General features: G+C 48.8%; 1 protein-coding gene and 1 long non-coding RNA gene across 2 annotated transcripts; both read left to right on the top strand.

Annotated features, from left to right (window-relative positions):
- The first annotated feature begins 1434 nt into the window (after positions 1-1434).
- LOC123384152 lies at positions 1435-9607 on the top strand. Its single transcript, XR_006594840.1, has 3 exons — positions 1435-1572; positions 1671-1794; positions 8459-9607. It is a non-coding gene; the product is annotated as an uncharacterized LOC123384152 (long non-coding RNA).
- Positions 9608-10682: 1075 nt separating this feature from the next.
- On the top strand, positions 10683-16708 carry LOC111559816. Its single transcript, XM_045058634.1, has 4 exons — positions 10683-10847; positions 12433-12612; positions 13553-13929; positions 16422-16708. Exons 1-4 carry the CDS (start codon positions 10683-10685, stop codon positions 16699-16701), a joined length of 1002 nt encoding a protein of 333 aa, XP_044914569.1. The 3' UTR covers positions 16702-16708.
- Positions 16709-18888: the final 2180 nt, after the last annotated feature.

Genomic DNA, 18888 nt, shown 5'->3' with positions numbered 1-18888 from the left:
CCCCGCTCTACCTCCAGTGGTTAGCTTAACGCCCGGTGCTCGGTAAACGTCCAATAAATATGTGACCGGTGACTGAGTCAAGGGCAAGAATAGATGGCTCCAGAGCAGCGTGTCCCAAAGTTTTAAAAAGGGTAATATTCATTCTGCACAATGGAATGAGTTGAAGGAAGCAAACTGCCCAGAACCTTCCTGTTTGCTCTAGGGATTTAATGGATAAATATCTCAGTCTACCTTTCTTTCAGATCTTAGACCAGGAAGCTCTGTTTTCGGGAACCAGCGCTGAGATCACAGGATCACTTGCTAACATGTGTGCACCACGATGCCCAAAATAGGAAGACCGACGTGTAAAGACATTCATAGTGGGCCCGTGGGCTTGTTTATCTACTTTTAGGGTTGCTAGAGCCCTTAGATGATCAGATTCTGATAGGATTAGCCTGGGGCAGTGTGGTGAACCGAGGGGGTGCTACCCAGACCCCCTTTCAAAGGACTTGCTGCCGGCTGTGGAGACTGTGGTCTACAGACAGCCTCCGGCCGCCCCGTCTCTCAGGAGCTGCCTCGGCTGCAGAGCTGCCTTCCAGAAGTCATCCAAGAAAGTCAGGCCGACTCAGGCAGGTCAGCTTTGACAGGCAGGCTTGCCCGCCCGGTCCACAAGACCATTCCCTCCGCCAGTCCTTCCCCGCCCTTTCTCAGGCTTATATTTCTACTGGTTGCACCTCAACGGTCCGCATCTGGGAACCCGTTTCCAGACAACCCGCCCTCTGACAGACAGCTTCACAAAATGTCAGCCTACAAAGGAATGGATTGCAGGAGTGGGGACAGCGAAGAGGACAGGCCTCATAGATAGATTGGTATTTTAGAAGGTTGGGGAGGGTGGGGAGGAAGCAGACCCACCCGGGGCCCAGAAAACTGACCTGGCAGAGAGAGGACAAGGTAGAAAAAGTTAAGGGCAGAGTCAGGGGCTGGAGAGCTTTAGAAGTCATTATTACACATTTTGGGCTGGGTGGTGACGGGAACGCGAGAGGATCAAAGGCTCCAGAAGGGAGCGCTCTTGCGGCCATTTACCAGACAGCCTAGAAACAGTAGAGAGTCTCCTGCCTCTGCCACTCACCGCTCTGTGGTTCATACAGTGATCTTCCTGCGTGTCTTCTCACCCAGGCTACCTCAGACGCCTTTTGGAGGAGGTGGGGTGTAAATCGCACACACCAGGGTGGAGGAGATGGCCTTTGGGGCAAAGGGTGAGCTGTGGGAAAACTTCGGGGCTCACACTGATGTCTACGGGAGACTCTTCTGCTTTAAAGGAGCCTCCCCAGGCTTACTTTGATTTAAAAGCTGAACGTGTCAGTTAACTGTCGCTGTTCACTTCCGACCCCCGTGCGCTCCTGGCCCTGGCTCCCTAAACCAGAGGGAGAAGGAAGGGGCTGGGTAAGAGGAGAGGAATTGGGGACGGGGATGCCCGGCCTCATCCTGGGAGCGAAGGAGCCATATGTAAGCACCAGCCACTCCATCAAGGGCATGCTTAACACTTCAGGGATCTCCTACCTTTCCTATTTTTTTAGCTGCTTGAGATAAAAGGTCAGAATCGCCCCATCCCCCGGACGGCCCAGAATGCATTTTCCAAAGGCAGCCTGTCATTTAGGCTTAAGAATCTTTTCTTTCCATTTTCTCATCAGGCCTTGTGAAAAGGCCCAGGCTGCTGCATCCTCACATTCTCCCTTTAATTCTCCTGGAAACTTCTAAGAAAAGCCGTCAGGTGGAAATGAACAGTAACTGGCAACTCGAGACCCGGCGTCTGAGGTAAAACATCCTCATTTTATGGTGGTGGTTGTGTCTGCCAGGACAGAACCTCCCTCCCACATAGCGGGTCAGTCTGTTTTCCGACTCTCAGCCATGATTTCACGAGGTTGTTGTCTATAAACACGGGACAGCCTTTCTGAGGCCGCTAGTTCCATTTTCACGTGGCTGCGATTCAGCAGCCCTCGGACTGAATCTTGGATCCCAGCCCTCCTCACTTTTCTCACTTCCCTTCCCCGTGACAGTCTTGGGAGCGTTTGGAGGTGGCAGTCAGACCTTTCTCCCGGGCCCCAGGCTCGGACCCCCAACTCCCTTCTTGGCGTCTCTGCTCAGACATCTAAGAGACACCTCAGACTTGGTGCCCAAACTCAGATCCTGCTCGTCCTCCCCAGACCCCTCAGGTGCTGACAGAGCCCGTGGAGTCATTTCTTCTCTCTTCTTCACCCTGCATCCCATCTACCAGGAAGCCGGGCTGGCTCCTCCTTCAAAGGATCTCCCACTCCTCACGCGCCCCATGTTCCCACCCTGGTCTGCCCAGCATCACATCTTGCCTCGACTACTGCAGGCACTTCCTAGCAGGTGTCTTTTCCACAGGTCGCCAGCTTTTAAAACTTAAGTCCTGGGGCGTCTGGGTGGCTCCGTCAGTTAAGCGTCTGACTCTTGATTTCAGCTCCGGTCATGATCTCATGGTTGGTGAGTTCGAGCCCCTCCTCTGGCTCTGCGCTGACAGCGTGGAGCCTGCTTGGGATTCTCTGTCTCCCTCTTTCTCTCTCTGGCCCTCCCACGCTTGCATTTTTTTTTTCTCTCTCTCTTAAAAAAAAAAAAAAAAAAAAAAAAAAACCCAAACCTAAGTCCTGCCACCTCACCCCTCTGCACCAAAGCCTGCAATGGCTCGCATCTTGCATCGAAAGCCAAAGCCCTTTCAGGCTTGCAGGTCCTTCCCGACTGGCCCCCCCCATCACCTCTCCCACCTGCCTCCTCCTGCTCTCTTCCTCCTTCCACCCCTGCCATCCTGGCCTCAGCCTCGGGCCTAACATTGCCAGGCACTGTTCCACCCGAGGCCTTTGCTCTACTGTCCCCGGGGCCCGTTCCCCAGGTACTCCGGCACTTTTGATGTCCCCTAACCTGCTCTCACTTTACCTTTTTCTTCCAGAGCATTTATCACTTTCTAACATATTAAGCACTTTATTCATTTATTATGTGCATTGTCTCTCTCCTCTCACTAGAATGTGAATTCCTTGAGGGCAGGGAGCTTGGTTTCACTCACTGATTGGGCCGAGTGCCCTAGAACCATGCCGAGCACTTGGTAGGAAATAATACGTATTTATGGCATGGAGATGTGAATCCTGATCCCTGCCTGTCCGGAGCCCGGGGCCCCGTGTGAAGGCAGTGATCTCTCCAACGGAGTGTGGTGGGTCTGAGGACACTTAACCCTCAGCTCTGTCAGTGTGTGCAGAGCTCCCCTCCAGGAGGTGTATCCCTTTTCTGTCTCATCGGCCCTTCACTGTTTTCTCCAGTATAACTCCTCCCAATAGCCTTTTATGGGACTGACTGCCAGTCATTTCTTAACTCTCCCAGCTTCCTAGTATGTGTGTCTTCATCCAAAGCAGCGATACAAATGTCAAACCAGAGAGCCGCAAGGCCACCAGCCAAGTCTGCTCTGCCAGGAGAGGCTGGGGGAAGGGGATGAGCATTTCCAGTCAGCCCCCGTGCGGGGTCCCCTTAGCCTCCCGCAACAACCCCCAATGCAGGCGCCATCATCCCTCTTTACAGAGGAGGAAATGGGGCTCAGGGCTTAAGGGAAACAGAAGGGTTCACAATCTTTAGAGGGTCACAGCGACAAAAAGTAGTTTACAGGAAATTGTTTTTTTTTTTTCCTGAGCATCAAAAAGGAAGTGAAGTGGGAGAAAGAGGCTCTTACTACAAACATTTTTGGCTGAAAAAAAAAATGAGAAGGTCTGAAAGATTAAAGCTTGTCCTCTGGGCATCGAGGACTCCCTCGATCGAGGCTCCTCCCCCTCTGCTCTCTGAGGGGCTCAGCTCCCAGAGGCTCCTCCCCTTGGCTCTCTGAGCCCCGCCCCTTGACTCAGGAGGCCCCTCCCACTGTGTTCCTGGAGGCCACCTTCTGCTTCTTGTCTCTCTGAAGCCACTTTTCTCTCTACTTTTTGGGCCCCTCCTCTTTGGCTCCCGGGGACTTCCCCTCCCTCAAGATCTCCCCACTTTTCTGAGGGATGGCACGTGACTTGTTCTCCAGGAATCCGTGCTGCTCACCTCTCCAAAGTGCTCCCGAAACCCTTACAGGAAATGCCCTAGAATTGCGCCCAGCATCAGTATCAAACTCACTGGGATATAACTGGCCACATCTGCCTTATCTTCTCCTTTTGTTTAAATCGGGACAGTGTTCTCCCGTTTCTAGATCTGGGGTGCTTCTCTTCTGCTTCTCTGGGCTCCAAAGATTTGTATAATGCTTTGAGTTGCCAAACCAGTAAACGTGCCCGATTGAATTTGTTCGTCACGGCGTCCTTGAGCGACAAACACGATTATCTCCGTTTTACAGACAACACTCAGGTTCAGAGAAATCAAATGACTTGGTTAAGGTCAGACAAGTGAAATGTTGCCAAACTAGGATTTGGACACAGGCGTGCCATTGCAGAGGAGTGTTCTTTCCCCGAGTGGACTATCATGCGGGTTGAGAGACTGTACTCTTTGGAGGACAGCACTTCTCCGGGCACTGGCTTCAGTGCTCAGCACCCACTTCCCCATCCCAGGTTAAACAATCATTCTCTGTGATAAAACAGGGTGAGATGAGGGAGGCCGGGGGAGTGGGGTTTTACTGAGCATCTCCTAAGTGCCTAGGACAGAATAAGGTATTTTGCATTATTTAAAACTAAACAAAAATTTTTTAAATGTTTATTTATTTTTGAGAAAGAGAGACAGAGCACAAGCTGGGGAGGAGCAGAGAGAGAGAGAGGCAGACACAGACTCCAAAGCCAAAGCGGGCTCAGGCTCTGAGCTGCCAGCACAGAGCCCAATGTGGGGCTCAAACCCATGAACTGTGAGATCATGACCTGAGTCGAAGTTGGACACTTAACCGACTGAGTCACCCAGGGGCCCCCGTTATTTAAAATTTAAAGAGTCACAAAATTCAGGTAAAGTGTTATTATCCCATTTTTCAGCTTAGAAAACCAGGGCTCCCAGAGGTTCTAACTGGCCTTAGGACACAGTGTGATCCCCCACACTAGGTCCGTCCAATTCCAAGTCTAAACCACACCGCAAAGAGACGAGAAAGGTATTTCATCTTTTTGGTCTTGACAGCTCAAATTCTTAGCGATTCCCTTAAATACGGAGAGGCCCTAATGGCAGTTACTTAAAAGAATAAAAAAATAATAATATTTAGAGTTTCTATTTGCTACAGGGAAGTTCATTTAGATGGAAAGGCATCCCCAGTTAAAAGTTTTCTGGAGTGAATTTTGAGAGCCATATAGAAGGCCTTTGCATTGACCTCCCTCCAATCTCTGATGTCATGAGACACAGAGTGGGGTTATTGAGACACGTTACAACAGATGACATATTCATTTTCAGCTAGTTCAATTTAGGATCTCAGTAGAAGTGTATTTCTGGCGTGGCCCGTCGACACTTCTGATGTGCCGGGGGACCTGCGTTCTCGGCTCATGGGAGCCCATGCGGAGGTTGCCTGCCTGATGGGGCCGTAGGCAGCAATGGCGGGAGGAATAGCACTATCTTGGCTGAGCTCCAAACTGGATATGTGATTTTGAATATGTTCTCCCACTTGTGTCTAGGCTTCCTGTCTCATTTGTAATGCAGTGGATTGGCCTAGAAGGGCTCTAGGTTCCTTCCTTCTGGCCCTATGTTTCCAAAGACCGTCCCTTAGTCAAACCCTTAGGGCCAGGTGCGTTGTGGCTTTCAGGTTTGTTGCTGATTTAGGCTGTCCTTACGGTGACTGTATCCTAAATACACATCAGCCCTGCGGGGGCGAGGGGGCAGGAGCCTGCAGTGAGTCTCATTAGTATTTCTATAGCAAAACATGGACATTTTCACAACAGGTGGGATAAAGAGAAACGGTTAGTCGCCCCACATCAGTTTAGGTTGGATTTTGCTTTGAACCGAGTTCTAGCAGTTCAGGCTTTGTGGCCAGAGGAGTTTGCCACAAATTTCTCAAAGTTTTCAGTTTTCAGAGCTTTTTCTGGATTACGGAATTTGTGGATAAGACGTTTTAATCTTGCCTTTATATTTGGTGGTCACATCTAGGAATTATCTGATGCGGTGTCCTTGATGGGAAAGGCAATGCTCTTAGAAGTTACTATGGAAGGGGCACCTGGGTGGCTCAGCCAGTTGACTGTCCAACTTTGGCTCAGGTCATGATCTCATGGTCTGTGAGTTTGAGCCCTGTGTGGGGCTCGCAGCTGTCAGCACAGAGCCCGCTTTGGATCTTCCGTCCCCTCACTCTCTGCCCCTCCCTTGCTCACGCAGATGTCTCTCTCTCTCTCTCTCTCTCAAAAATGAATAAACCTTTTTTAAAAAGTTACTTTAGGAAAACAAAATCCATTTTGTGAAGATCCATTTGATATTGCTGTTTCTGGGATCACAGTGTGTCTAACAGGGAGGGCAGTAAGAATTATCGGCAATCATGGCCATGCGGCCTTCAGGACCCAGAACAATGCAGTTATGTTCAACCACGCTCATGGCTCAGTACTTACAATGTCAGGGAGTGAACTCAATCCAAGCCAAGATAGTTTTCAATAAGAACAGCTGAAAGAAAAAAACTTTCTGGTTAGCTCTTACTCAGAAAATTAGCTGGAGAAAACCTCCTTCCCTAAGAATACTGGAAAATGGATATTTTTCCTATGCTAAATATGGCATAGTTTACTTTTGTGGTACAGTGTGTTTCTTCATTAACCTTCCTTGGTCAGTAGCTCTCCTCGAATGTTCACCATGGAAATCAAACCCAAGCAGCCCTCCCTATACCACCTCCCTTTCCATCCCCCCCCCACCCATGGGACAAAATGGCTTGACCACTCTGAGCATGGACAGTCCCTGGGAATTGCAGAGAACCCCCAGGGATACTGCAGTAGATTTTAAATTTTTGAAGAGAACAGCTCGGCATCTGCTGGATATTGTATGCATACCTAATTTTTGATTATGCTCCATCCCTTTTAATGATGGCATATTTTGCAACGCGGGGTTTTTGGCTGTCTTTGAGATGAAAAGCAAGGACCATGTAAAAAGCAGTGTGCAGTAGAAAAGGAGGGTGGCTGTGTCTAATGATTCCAAGACTGAAGTCACTCAGTGCCCAGTGGGCACACACATTCTGTTAGAGAGTCATCATGGCCATTCAAAAATGAAATAAAGGCATTATTTTTTCTTTCAGTTTCTGGAGGAAGTTGTGACATAACTATGTGACATAAAGACACAACGCAATATTTATCCAGTTATTTGGATATAACTGATAAATGAAACCTGTATTTCTTTTGGTGGAGGGGGGCGACAGGAAAAATTCACTGAGGCGCTAAAGGCGCCACGGACGGAGAAAGTTTGGGAACCTGGTATAATTCACGTACTTGCTCAGAGGTAGACATTCCGAGTCATCCCTGATTCCTCCCTCTTCCGCCCTCCCAAGTCCGCTAACCAATCATTAAGTCCTCTTGGCCCTGTCTTCCAAGAAGTGTCCCGAATCCATTCTTCTGTCCACTTCCGCTGTGCTCACCCTTGTGTAGACCACCATCTCCTACAGCTACCTCTGTGCTTTGGCCCTTGCTTTCTGATAATCTATTCTTCAGAGGCAGTCTTTTAAATACATAAATTGGATCATGTCGCTCCAGCGGTTAAAACCCTACGGTGGTTTCAGAGGCTTTCAGAGGCTTCCAAGGCTTGCCCATGTTGGCTCCTGCTTGCTTTCTCACCCTCCTGGAACTCCACTCTTCCCCTTGCTCTCCATGGTACAGCCTCTTCCCACCCAGCCCTTCCCATTGTCTGGAAAGTTCTTCCAGATCTTCAAATGCTTGACTCCTCCTCCTTAAGTTTCAGCTTAAATGTCACCTCTCCAGTGAGGCCTCCTTTGGGTCACCGATCTAAAATTGCCCCCATTCCCACCCTTACCCCAAATCACTATGTATCTTCTCACGTTGTTTTATTTTCTTCATAACATTTGTATCATGTTTATTGATCTGTGTACTGGAGGATAGAAATTTTGCTCACTTTTGTTTGCCGTTAGATTTCTGCCACCTAGAATAATGCCTGGCACATAGGAGGAGGTTAATAAGTATTTGTTGAAATGAATAGATGAGTGATTATTTCACACGGTTCTAACTTGGGATCATTCGCTGATGGCTCCTAGTGGAGGAGATCCAGAATTTGTATTGAGAGAGAGGATGTCAATCATTTCATTTGACTGATCTCTACGTATGTAAAATAGACATTGATACACAAAATGTGTTTTACAAAGCAGGTAATCCGGTCAAGCGTTTCCTATACTCTTTGGGAAGAGACAACTGCTTGTTATCTTATACAGACTGCATTTTCCTTAGCAATACTGATGGTTTATCATAAGTTTATATCGAAATGGATAATTAATGAAGCAACTTCATTATTTTATTTGTTATTTTTCATAACAGGCGAGCTACCCCTTCCTTTTCTTTCCTTTCTTCAGACTAAGAAAATGAGATAAGGAATGTCTAAAGGAACATTTCTACAATGACAGCATTAAACAAAACATGGGAATGCCATGATCCAGCCTGCACCCACCGATGCGTTTTCTTGGACAACACCAAGTCCAGGAAGGGAGCACAGCACAGAGGCAGTAGGAACAGGTGTGGAATTATTCAACATCTCTGGCAAACAGCAGTGGGGATTAAACAGAGATTTCTTTAATGAGATTAATTCTGAAATACGAAGAGCAGTTTGGCATGTTCCCAAAGATACAAGGCATTTGTATCTATCTAAGATTAAAGGAGCTTTCACACAAAGCGATTTTACTTTTTCAACATCAAAGAGGATTCTTGGAGGGGCTGCTTGAAGCAGACACACTGTAACAAATGTGGGGAGTGCCAAAGCTTCTTTATATAAAAGACAGTTTGCTCAGCCAGGGATTGTGTCTGTGGTTTTCACTATCCAGGATATACAGAACACTGTTCTTCCAATCACAGGATTATGGAGAAAGGGAGACCAGGGGTTAGGAATCAGGTTGACAAACATCCCAGACAGGTGGCTACCCAATGATAACCTTGGATTTCCTGGGATGGGGGCTCAGTGCTTCCTGAGGCTGACTGTTGGACAGTTCTTATAAATATTATAAATAATGGCGATGATGCTGGTAATAACGATAAGAAGGATCACAGACACTATTTCTACATGCGAGGCACTGTATTTAGCACGTAAGAAATTACACAGACTTCTGCTAAATCTTCCTCCCTTGGGCTTTCAACCAGCCTTTCCAGGTCTGCTCTCTGGAGCTGCTCACAATAGATTTGCTCCATTGCGAGCTACAAATATTTGAAGGTAGCTTTTATATTCTGTATATTTGAAGGTAGCTTTTATATTCTGTACCGTGTGTGTGTGTGTGTGTGTGTGTGTGTGTGTGTGTGTGTATTTTGTTTTGTTTTGCTAAACGTAAGTTCATTTATGTGGATCCATATTAAATTCCATCTTGCTGGCTTTGCCTCACCCTTCCAGGCTGCTCAAATTTTATGGATCTGATTCTATCATTCAGTGTATTAACCAGACCTTAGAAAGTGTGCTACTAAAATGATAAGCTTCCAAGTCTCCCTCCTATCCCTTTTCCCTTTCTTCTTTTCCTCCTCCTTGCCACAAACAGTTATTGACTTTCTATATGCCAGATACTGTCAGGTACTGGGACTGCACGTTTGCACAAGGCACACCTATAGACTTCAAGAAAGATCTAGCTTAAGCAGGGAGACAGGAAAACAAATTAAAATACCGTATAGTATGATTATGTCATGAATGAAAATGCAGGAGGAGAATGTCAATATAAGCTGGAGGAGCGTCTGAAAGGGGAGGAAATATGGAGCTAGGAGGAGGCCAGCATTATATCTGGTTTCTGGGGGGGGAGTGGGTGGGCCCGTGGGGACATAGGCAGTCCCCACTTAGTTGAAGCTAGCCAAAGGATGTTCTAGGGCTGGGAGGGCAGGGGGTAGGCTCTAGCCACCATAATGACGTGGAAAGAGAATGCTGTGTAGAGGGAGAAGGAGGGTTTATTTATGAAAAGGGCTATGCTATTACTGCTCAGTGATACAGCCCTCTCTCCTGTCTCCTGTCTGCCTGCCTAATGGGGCTCCTCTCTTCCCCCTGGTGGACCTCCCTAAAAAATCAAATTTAGCTGGGGCACCTGGGTAGCTCAATTTGTTGAGTGTCTGACTTCAGCTCAGATCGTGATCTCATGGCTTGTGGGTTTGAGCCCCTCATTGGGCTCCGTGCTGACCATATAGAGCCTGCTTGAGACCCCCTATCTCCCTCTCTCTCTGCCCCTCCTCTGTTCATTAACCCCCCCCCCAATTTATCTCTCAAATATAAATACAAATCAAAATAATTAAAATAAAAAAATCAAGTTTAGCTGTCTTGGCTAGCAAGTTGAAGTTTTCACATGGTGGACTGGAAAAGCAGGGAGCATTCTAGATTTCAATGAGAGACCAGGGAGGGACAATATGAGAAAGGAAGGGGGTCATTTGTGATGTGAAAATGCCCATGCCCAGTTAGAAAGGCTCGTAAGACCAAGAGCAAAGGGACTTCTTGTTATGATTGCTCGTGGGGTTCATCTAAGCATAATGACCCAGTCCTTTAGGTTGTCCTCAATATGAAGACTGGAATCTTCAGGAATCCAGGCAGAATGGCTTGTCTGCTGGTGTTGTAGAGCCGGGATGGCGCGAGGATCCTACAAGTTCCCAGGTGTTAGGAATTTTGTAGGACAGAGAACAGGTGACCTTGGTAGACCCATTATCCCATGGTGGACCCATGATCCCATGGTGGACGCATTATCCTATGGTGGACCCATGGCTTGTTCAAAGAGGGATACCTCTGAGGCCGTGAGCCCCTCCTGAGGAAAGAAACCTCAGCGGCCAAGAGGCTACAAAGTTCTGGGAATTAGTGGCCCCTGGGCCACTGTGAGGTGTTGACTGTCTCCTCAGTGCTTCCCAGAATTCCTGCAACGCTGTAGAAAGTCGGTTGCACAGATGGAGTTGGTTAGGGCTGATGAGCTCCACCTGTTGTCAGTTGAGAACATTACGACCTGGGTGAAGCGAGCTGACGGTGTTTATTTCCTTCGAGAGTGTCTGTGAACAGGGTCAGGAGTGGCTCCCGGGGCCCTGAGCGCATGGTTGTAGCTGCCCACACATAGCTGAGCTCCAAAAGCATGCCTCAAAGCTGAACCAGCGTAAAGCCGAAGTTTGTCACAACCGCTGGTGAAAACAGGACTGGAGGGTCTTTCATGGATTTGGAGCTGAGAAGTAGGTTCGGGACCCGGGGCGTGCTGCCTCAGCACCCCTTTCTTCTAAAAGGTAAAGGGATGAGTCAAAAAGGGCATGGACAGTTGGAGTTTGGAGGGGTTAGATATACAAAACTCAACAAACTCTTTGTTATTAAACCAGCACTTCCTATTTTGGGTGGGGCGGGAAGAACATAGGCATATGTTTGTGGACTAAGGGATTTGGAGCAACACTAAGCGGAAGTGAAGAGGCCAGGAAAACCCCTCAGATCCCAGGAGACCAACAAGGGCTAGGCTGAGGACTCATGGCTGCCCAGGCCCCACTTTCCAGTGTATTTCAGTCCAGCTACACCAGCAGAGCAGGGAGGCCCCGGGCTTCCCCCGTCTTATGGCGCCAGAGAAGCCTTGTATTTCGGTAGATAGTTGTATACGTTCCTTCCGATAAGAGACTAGAGAGAACTTTGGTTCTAGAACAGTCCGGCTTATTCAAGACATGACGTGTAGGGCTCGTGTATTCCCTATCAGTCCTTGATACGTCTAGAAGGAGGCCCTGTTAACAGTGTTACGTTACTGAGCATTAAGAGTCAACTTGGGAGAAGGCCAGGCCTTCGGCCAGTCATAGATTACCTCTAGTCAGAGTGGGCTCCACAAGCATCGCAGAGCTAGGACTGAGGGCTCAGTCTACTGAACAGTCCTCCTGCCTGGGCGTCCTCTGGCCCATGTTTCTGTCTCCTCTTGGTTTTCTACCTCAGCGCATTCATAGTCCTGCTTCCTTTTCTGGAGAAAACGCAGCACACGTTTCCACCAGCTCTTCCCGAGTGGGACTTCTTTTTTGGGGGTCCCAGATGGGTCTTGGATTTCCTAAAGCAATTTAAAGTCTGTAATTCTTTAAAACCCAAGTCACCGTCGCCTCCTCTGTGAAGACGTGCTTCCAGAGGAAGCTTCCAGAGAGCTTTTCACCACAGCTCTCGCGTGTCCTTTCTTTCCCACACGCGCCATTTGCATTTGTTTGCGTGTCTGCCTCAGCCACTGGGTCGGTAGCCTCACACGACCCCTGGCACGTGGCAGGATTTCAACAGAAGTCTGTGCACTGGATAGATGGTCCATAGGAAGAAAAGGCACACAGGAGACTGGCCGCACATCTCATTTCCGGTTTGGAATTTTCATGCAACTTTCCCTCCTGCTAGGAGAGGCCACCAAGAGATGGGCTGTGGGTGGGCTCAGACAGCAAGGATGCCTCTGTTGAAGAGAACGGAGTGGGTGGCAGGGCCTTGGGTGTGGCTGGGGCCCTGCCAGCCGAGGCTGGGAACTCTAGCTGCAGCAAGGGGAGAAGCCTCAATTCTGTGAAGGATCCAGGGTATTCTATGGTGCCTTGCAAATGCAAGTCCTTTTTGTTGCTGAAGTTATTGTCCTCAGTGGCCGTTTATATAACCCCTCTAGTGAACTGGCAGGATTCTTGGCCGAAGGCGGCTGCCTTCCCTCTTGTGGGACCAACTGATGGCCTGCTTTGCGGAGTTCCAGGGCGCCACGCCCAGGCAGATCTGGACCCACATTAAAAAAATGCCAGGGGACAAACACTGAAGTCAAAAAGTTCTTTTGACCCCCACCCCTTAGAGCAATCGGTGCTTTTTTTTTTTTTTTTTTTTTTTAGCAGTGTAGACACCCCAGTGTACTCATTAAAACATCATTTCCTAAGGCCTTTTTTATAACTAGAATTTCAAATGTATTCAGGTTGGCGCTTTCAAGGAGGGTGACCTTGAGCAGGTAGGTGCCTGGCACCGAACACCTGTGGAACATCGGCCAAGGGACACTCCTCACCACCTCCCTGGATGGTTAGGAACGCTGTTTCTCTACCATTTTACAGGTGGGGGAAGGGAACACAAGGAAACCGAGTGATTGGCTTTGGGTCCCAGGAACTTGTTTGTAGGCAAGGCTGGAATTTTCCATCTGGGGAATTCTTCTTCTGCTTATTTGGCTGGGCTACGCAGGCCTGGGAGGAGGAAGTCACAACCTCCACACCCGCAGTTTTTCCTTCACTGCCAGAGCCAGAGGCTCTCTGGAGTGGAACGGACCCAGTTCTCCTTTATTTGTAGGGGAGTCATGAGCCAACACCGGCCTTCACAAAGGTTAGCGAAGCGAAGCAGGGAACAGAAAGGCTAACGAAGGGAGGGGCAGAGAACGGGGAGAGAAACAAAGAAGGCTGCGTGTTGATGCTTCTTAGTTTCCCAGACCCTCCACACCGTTCCCCTCTCTCTCCTGCCCAGTGGGGGCCGGAGGAGGGAGTCTGGGCTCCTACAGCAGCACTAGGAGGCTAATGAGCGAAGCCTTACCCAAGCCAGACAGCGGCGGCGCAGATCCAGCCAAAAGGCCCTGGGGCCCCGGCGTTTGTGTGTTTCGGGCGCTCGGTTACCATGGGAACGGCGTCCCGAGTTCGCAGCGCCGCCTGGAGTTCCCAGCCTGTGCGCCTCCTCCTCTTCCCTGCCCCAGCCTCTCCGCTCCAGGAGGAAGTGCTTGGGCCAAGCGGCAGTGGCTGGCCAGAAAGTTTTCCTCATTATTTGCACCAGGGTCCCCTGGGTCAGGTGCCCCCCAAAGGGAACCGGTGGACCGCAGACTGCCGGTGTTTGCAGCCCGCTAGCGCCCGCGCTCCTGCCCCTCCCGGGTAGAGGAGGGTCGGCAAAGACTGGGTGGGGTTTTGTTTTGCTTTGTTCTTTATTTAATAGTATGTAACGTTTATAGCTTCGTTTTTCTGATTACAAAACCGTACAGCGCGATGTTAGCTTTCCGCAGTCCTGGGGCCCAGGGCTGAGCTTGGTGGGTGGCTGAGATGGAGGGGAGTGGGGTCTGAGGCTCACAAAGCTGACCGCCTTTAACTCGACCGGGCCTGCAGAAGGGCTGCAGGCTGGGTGGGGGGGGGGGGGTTGGTGCCGGGGAGGGGGGCGGGGTGTTTTCCCAGGAGACACCCTGCTGAGACTCACTTATGCTGGTCCCCAGGACAAAGACCCTCAGGCGGCCGAGAGGACAGCGGCCTCTTTGCTCTCTCTGGGGGTACTACTGGGGGGTTCAGGGAGCAGGCAGCCACCCTAAGGGGACAGAGTCCATAAGAGGAAGCCAGCGAAGGTCACAGGTTCTGGTCCCTTGAATGGCTTTGCTGGCAGTTGCAAAGAGTGGCCCAGGTGCACAAGGAGGCCCGGTTGCGACCTATTTCTGGTCAGTTGTCACACACAGTTGAGAACGATAGGTCCCGGATCTTTGAAATGTCAGTGATTTCTTTTCCCATTCTAAATAAATATTCACGTTGGCACCTAAATTTGTACTTTTAAATTCTTTTTCTTGAAGAGTGTTCATCACATTGTGTAAATTCCGGGTATCCATAAAGCCTGAAGAATCATGAGTACCCTGTGCATGTCTGAGTGTCACTGGGTTTCTTCATCTTGTCTCTCAGTGGCCTGTGTCAGGTTCTTGGGAAGGCGGTGAGAATGACAGAGAAAACAGCTCCGGAGTGAGGGCATGGGGCACAGAGAAACTTGGGGGTTCTCAATGGTTCTCTGCTTGATGGTCCCATAGGAGGTAAGCAAGACGAAGGTGACCAGATAATTATTTATGCCTCTCCTCCTCCCTGGTGCAGAAACGGAGAGGCCAAGTCCTTACCAGTACTATGGGGTGACGGCAGGAGCCTCCGTGAGTTGGGGAGGAGTGTAGGGAAAACAGGAAGACACAGGATGCTACACAGGATGTCCAAAGAGCTCTTTGCATCTTTGGTTCTCAAGGATCTCTTGAAACACAAAGGAGGCTAGGTTATTACAACAATTTTTGGTGAGGGGGAACTGGTCAAAGACTACTTTTTTTTTAATGTTTTTTTAACATTTATTTATTTTTGAGAGACAGAGCACGAGTGGGGGAGGGGATAGAACGAGAGGGAGACACAGAATCCAAAGCAGGCTCTAGGCTCTGAGCTGTCGGCACAGAGCCCGACGCGGGGCCCGAACCTACGAACTGTGAGATCATGACCTGAGCTGAAGTCGGACGCTCACCCGACTGAGCCACCCAGGCGCCCTGGTCAAAGACAACTTCAGAGAGCTATACCTCTCAATGATTCTCAGGGCCAGTGCCAAGGGCTGCATGGGGGAACTTTTGTAGCCCCCTATAACGTCCATCAAGCTCACGTGAATCTAAGAAGCAGAATTGGTTTTCCAACGCAGCTTCAAGACAGTTTCCTAGTCCACTACTTCCAATAGTCCAGGGCCACCAAAGCCCTGTCACAATTTCAGCGTCCATTCCCCAGGCTGGTGACTGTAATCTTGGATGGCGGCGTGGTCAGGCCTTCCACAAGATGGCGCTCAGAGGTTTTGCTTTAATTTGTAAACGTCGATTGATGCATTACTTTGTCAGTATCTTATGCATGCCTACTGTGTGCCCGCATTGTTCTAGGAGTAGGGTTCCGGGATGCAGACTTAACAAGACGAACGAAGTCTCTGGCTTCGAGGAATTTTAAAAGGTTGTGATTTTTTTATACTTTCAGAAGCAAAACCCAACTGTGATAGAGGTTTCCCATTTATGTTGCTGCTACGTTGTTTTGAAAGTTCTGCCGCGTTTCTGACAGTTGCACAATTTTTTCCCTCCAGACTAGTATGGCCCGGAAGAATTATAGACACTTTTCTTATTTGGCTGGGGAAAGGATTAACTTACATCTGCATGCGTAAGCCACTGTCTGAGATCCATTCTTTTGCCAAGAAAATACGACATCTCAACTTGGACAATTCCAAATTGTTGCCAGGCACCAGCTTATCATTCTGAGGTCTCAGCTTGGGATTTGGCTGCCCATTTGAGTAAATTCACAGCTCCTTTTAAAGAAAGACCGGGGGTGGGGTGGGATTATCGGGGTGGCTCAGTCAGTTAAGCGCCCGACTCTTGGTTTTGGCTCAGGTCACGATCTCCCAGTTTGTGGGATCGAGCCCTGAGTTTGGCTTGGGATTCTCTCTCTCCCTCTCTCTCTCTCTCTGCCCCTTCCCTGCTCGTTGTGCACTCTATCTCAAAATAAATAAATAAGAATGAAAAAAAGGGAAACATTTGGGTAGGTCTTTCAGGCGTTATAGTGACCTGCCTCCAAGTAAGGATGAAACCAGCTTTGATCTGGGTGAGAATTTATCGGACTCTTTTTTTTTTTTTCTTTTCATAGCAAAACGTCAACCCCGCCACCAAACGATCTACCCTGGAGAATAAGTGCAATCAAAGAGCTCACTCTTGCCAAAGGCAAACCTGAAACATTGCTGAGAGAGACAAAGGTCTGTGTAAACTGCTCATTCCGCCAGCTTCAGGAAGCTCTATTCTCATTCCAAGTTAGAATCCCAACGGCAAGATGTTTTAGGGCATTCGCTATACTAATTTGGCTGTTTCCAGAAATACCTTCACTTAGCTGTGATGTGAAAAGTATGACCTTGATTTTAATCACAGACTGAAAGAAAATGGTCCTAAGACAAGTGTTTTGTAGTTTGGCAGACAATAATTCTTTTTTTTTTTTTTTTAATTTTTTTTTTAACGTTTTTTTATTTATTTTTGAGACAGAGAGAGACACAGCATGAACGGGGGAGGGGCAGAGAGAGAGGGAGACACAGAATCGGAAGCAGGCTCCAGGCTCTGAGCCATCAGCCCAGAGCCCGACGCGGGGCTCGAACTCACGGACCGCGAGATCGTGACCTGGCTGAAGTCGGACGCTTAACCGACTGCGCCACCCAGGCGCCCCTGGCAGACAATAATTCTTAAGATCAAGACCTTGCTTGTTTTACCACCCATATCCTTTATGTGAGGATTCATGAGAACCCCAGACTCGTATCTGACCACCTGCCTGACTTGACATTAATACTCAGGTGTCCAGTAGGCATATCTCATTTAACACGGCCCAAATCAAACTCCCGATCTTCCCCCACCGTCTGCTCCTCCTTCAGTCATCTCAATAAACAGCAACTCCACTGCTCAGGCCAAGCATCTCAGAACCATCTTGGCGTATCTCTCTCTCTCTCTCTCTCTCTCTCCCCGCCCCTCACATGTAACCATTTATCAAATTCTGTTGCCTTTCCCTTTAACACACACTCAGAATCTGGTCACTTCTCACCACCTTCTCGATTCTGGAAAATTTCATAGACTCTTTCACTGGCCGCTCTACTTCTGCATGTTGTTCCTCTACCAGGATAATCCTGTAAAATATGTCGGGTCATGACCCATTCTCTGCTCAAAATCATCCCATGACTTTCTGTCTTACCGGAAGGAAAAACCCAAGATCTCCACTTCCTGTCCCGCCCCCACCTTCCCATGTCTGACTTGACGTCATGGTGATCTGCTCCTGATTCACCTTACCGGAGCCACACTGGTCTCGCATGCCCCCGTCTCAGGGTTGGGGAGGGGTGGGGGGGGATTTCTGTCCAGAAGATTCCTCCCAGATAGCCACATGATCCCTCCCTCTTCCCCCCTCCCGTCTGTCCTCGAAGGTTACCTTCTCAGCCAGGGTTTCCTGACCACCCCATGAAAACTGCAGGCCCCTCTCTGAGCTCCCTTTCTTCTCCATTCCAGCTTCATTTTTCTCTGTAGCACTCACTACTGTCTGAGATACTATGTGTTTTATTTATTGTCTGTCTTGCTCCACTGGGTGGAAGCTCCCTGAGGGCAAAGACGTTTGTCCGTCTGCTCTGTTTGATTCACTTCTGTAGCTCACCACCGAGAGCACTACCTGGGACAGAGTAGGTCCTCAGTAAATACCGACTGAATGGATGATTAGATTCTATGAGACTGTGTGTCAGAAGAAAAAGTATCTGTTTTGTCCAAGTTGTATTTCCTTAGGCGAGATGATTGATGTTATGCATTGTAATTTACTTTTTGGTTTTACTACTGGGAAGCTCAAGGTCAGACATAGAAGGAAGGAATTACAAGCACAGTTTCCCCCATGGTCTCTAACTCAGTAACAGCCTCCTCCGTATGTTTTCTCGTCGTCTTCAATTTTAACTTTTATTTGAACAACCTTGTGTGTACCTATGCTTCCGATAGTGCTCATGGAACTTCAGGCTCCCACGAAATATTTGCCAAGTGAGTGCACTGTATAGCATTTTCACCCTTTTTAGAAGTAAGTGGGATATGAATAAGAAATTACCCATGATCTCTGGTATGGCTGAAAAGTAATGAGCTAGAGAGAAATAGGCGATGATGAGGAGAGGAGAGGAGAGACTGGCGGGGGGGGGGGGGAGGGGGAAGAACCACCCACGTCCCCCCTCCGGGGCGAGCGTGTATCATCTGTCATCCACACCAGGACCCTATGTCAGCGAGGGGGGGAGATAGGAATAATTCTGCGAGGACAATAGACATGAATTGGAGCTGCCTGGACACACTCGGACAAGTGGCTACTTTAGCAATGGTTCATATTTGTTACACAGTAGATATTTAATGTAGGTTCAAGGTCAGGAAAGTAAGCGTAAGGAAAATGGATTCCTTTGCTAGGATCCACAGAAGCCACTGGAAGCGTCACCAGCACCAAATGAAGACACGTTCCTGGATGTTAGGAAAGAGTTAAGTAAGCGGGTTGACTTTTGTTGTTACTCCTCAACGTTGACTCTGGCAGAGCTGTTTGAAAGCCTGGAAAAGAGGATAAGGGGGGACAG

Source organism: Felis catus, chromosome A1 (genome assembly GCF_018350175.1).
Source record: "Felis catus isolate Fca126 chromosome A1, F.catus_Fca126_mat1.0, whole genome shotgun sequence".
Classification (NCBI taxonomy): Eukaryota; Metazoa; Chordata; class Mammalia; order Carnivora; family Felidae; genus Felis; species Felis catus.
Note: the sequence above shows the minus strand (reverse complement) of the source record. Positions and strands in the feature narration are given on the sequence as shown.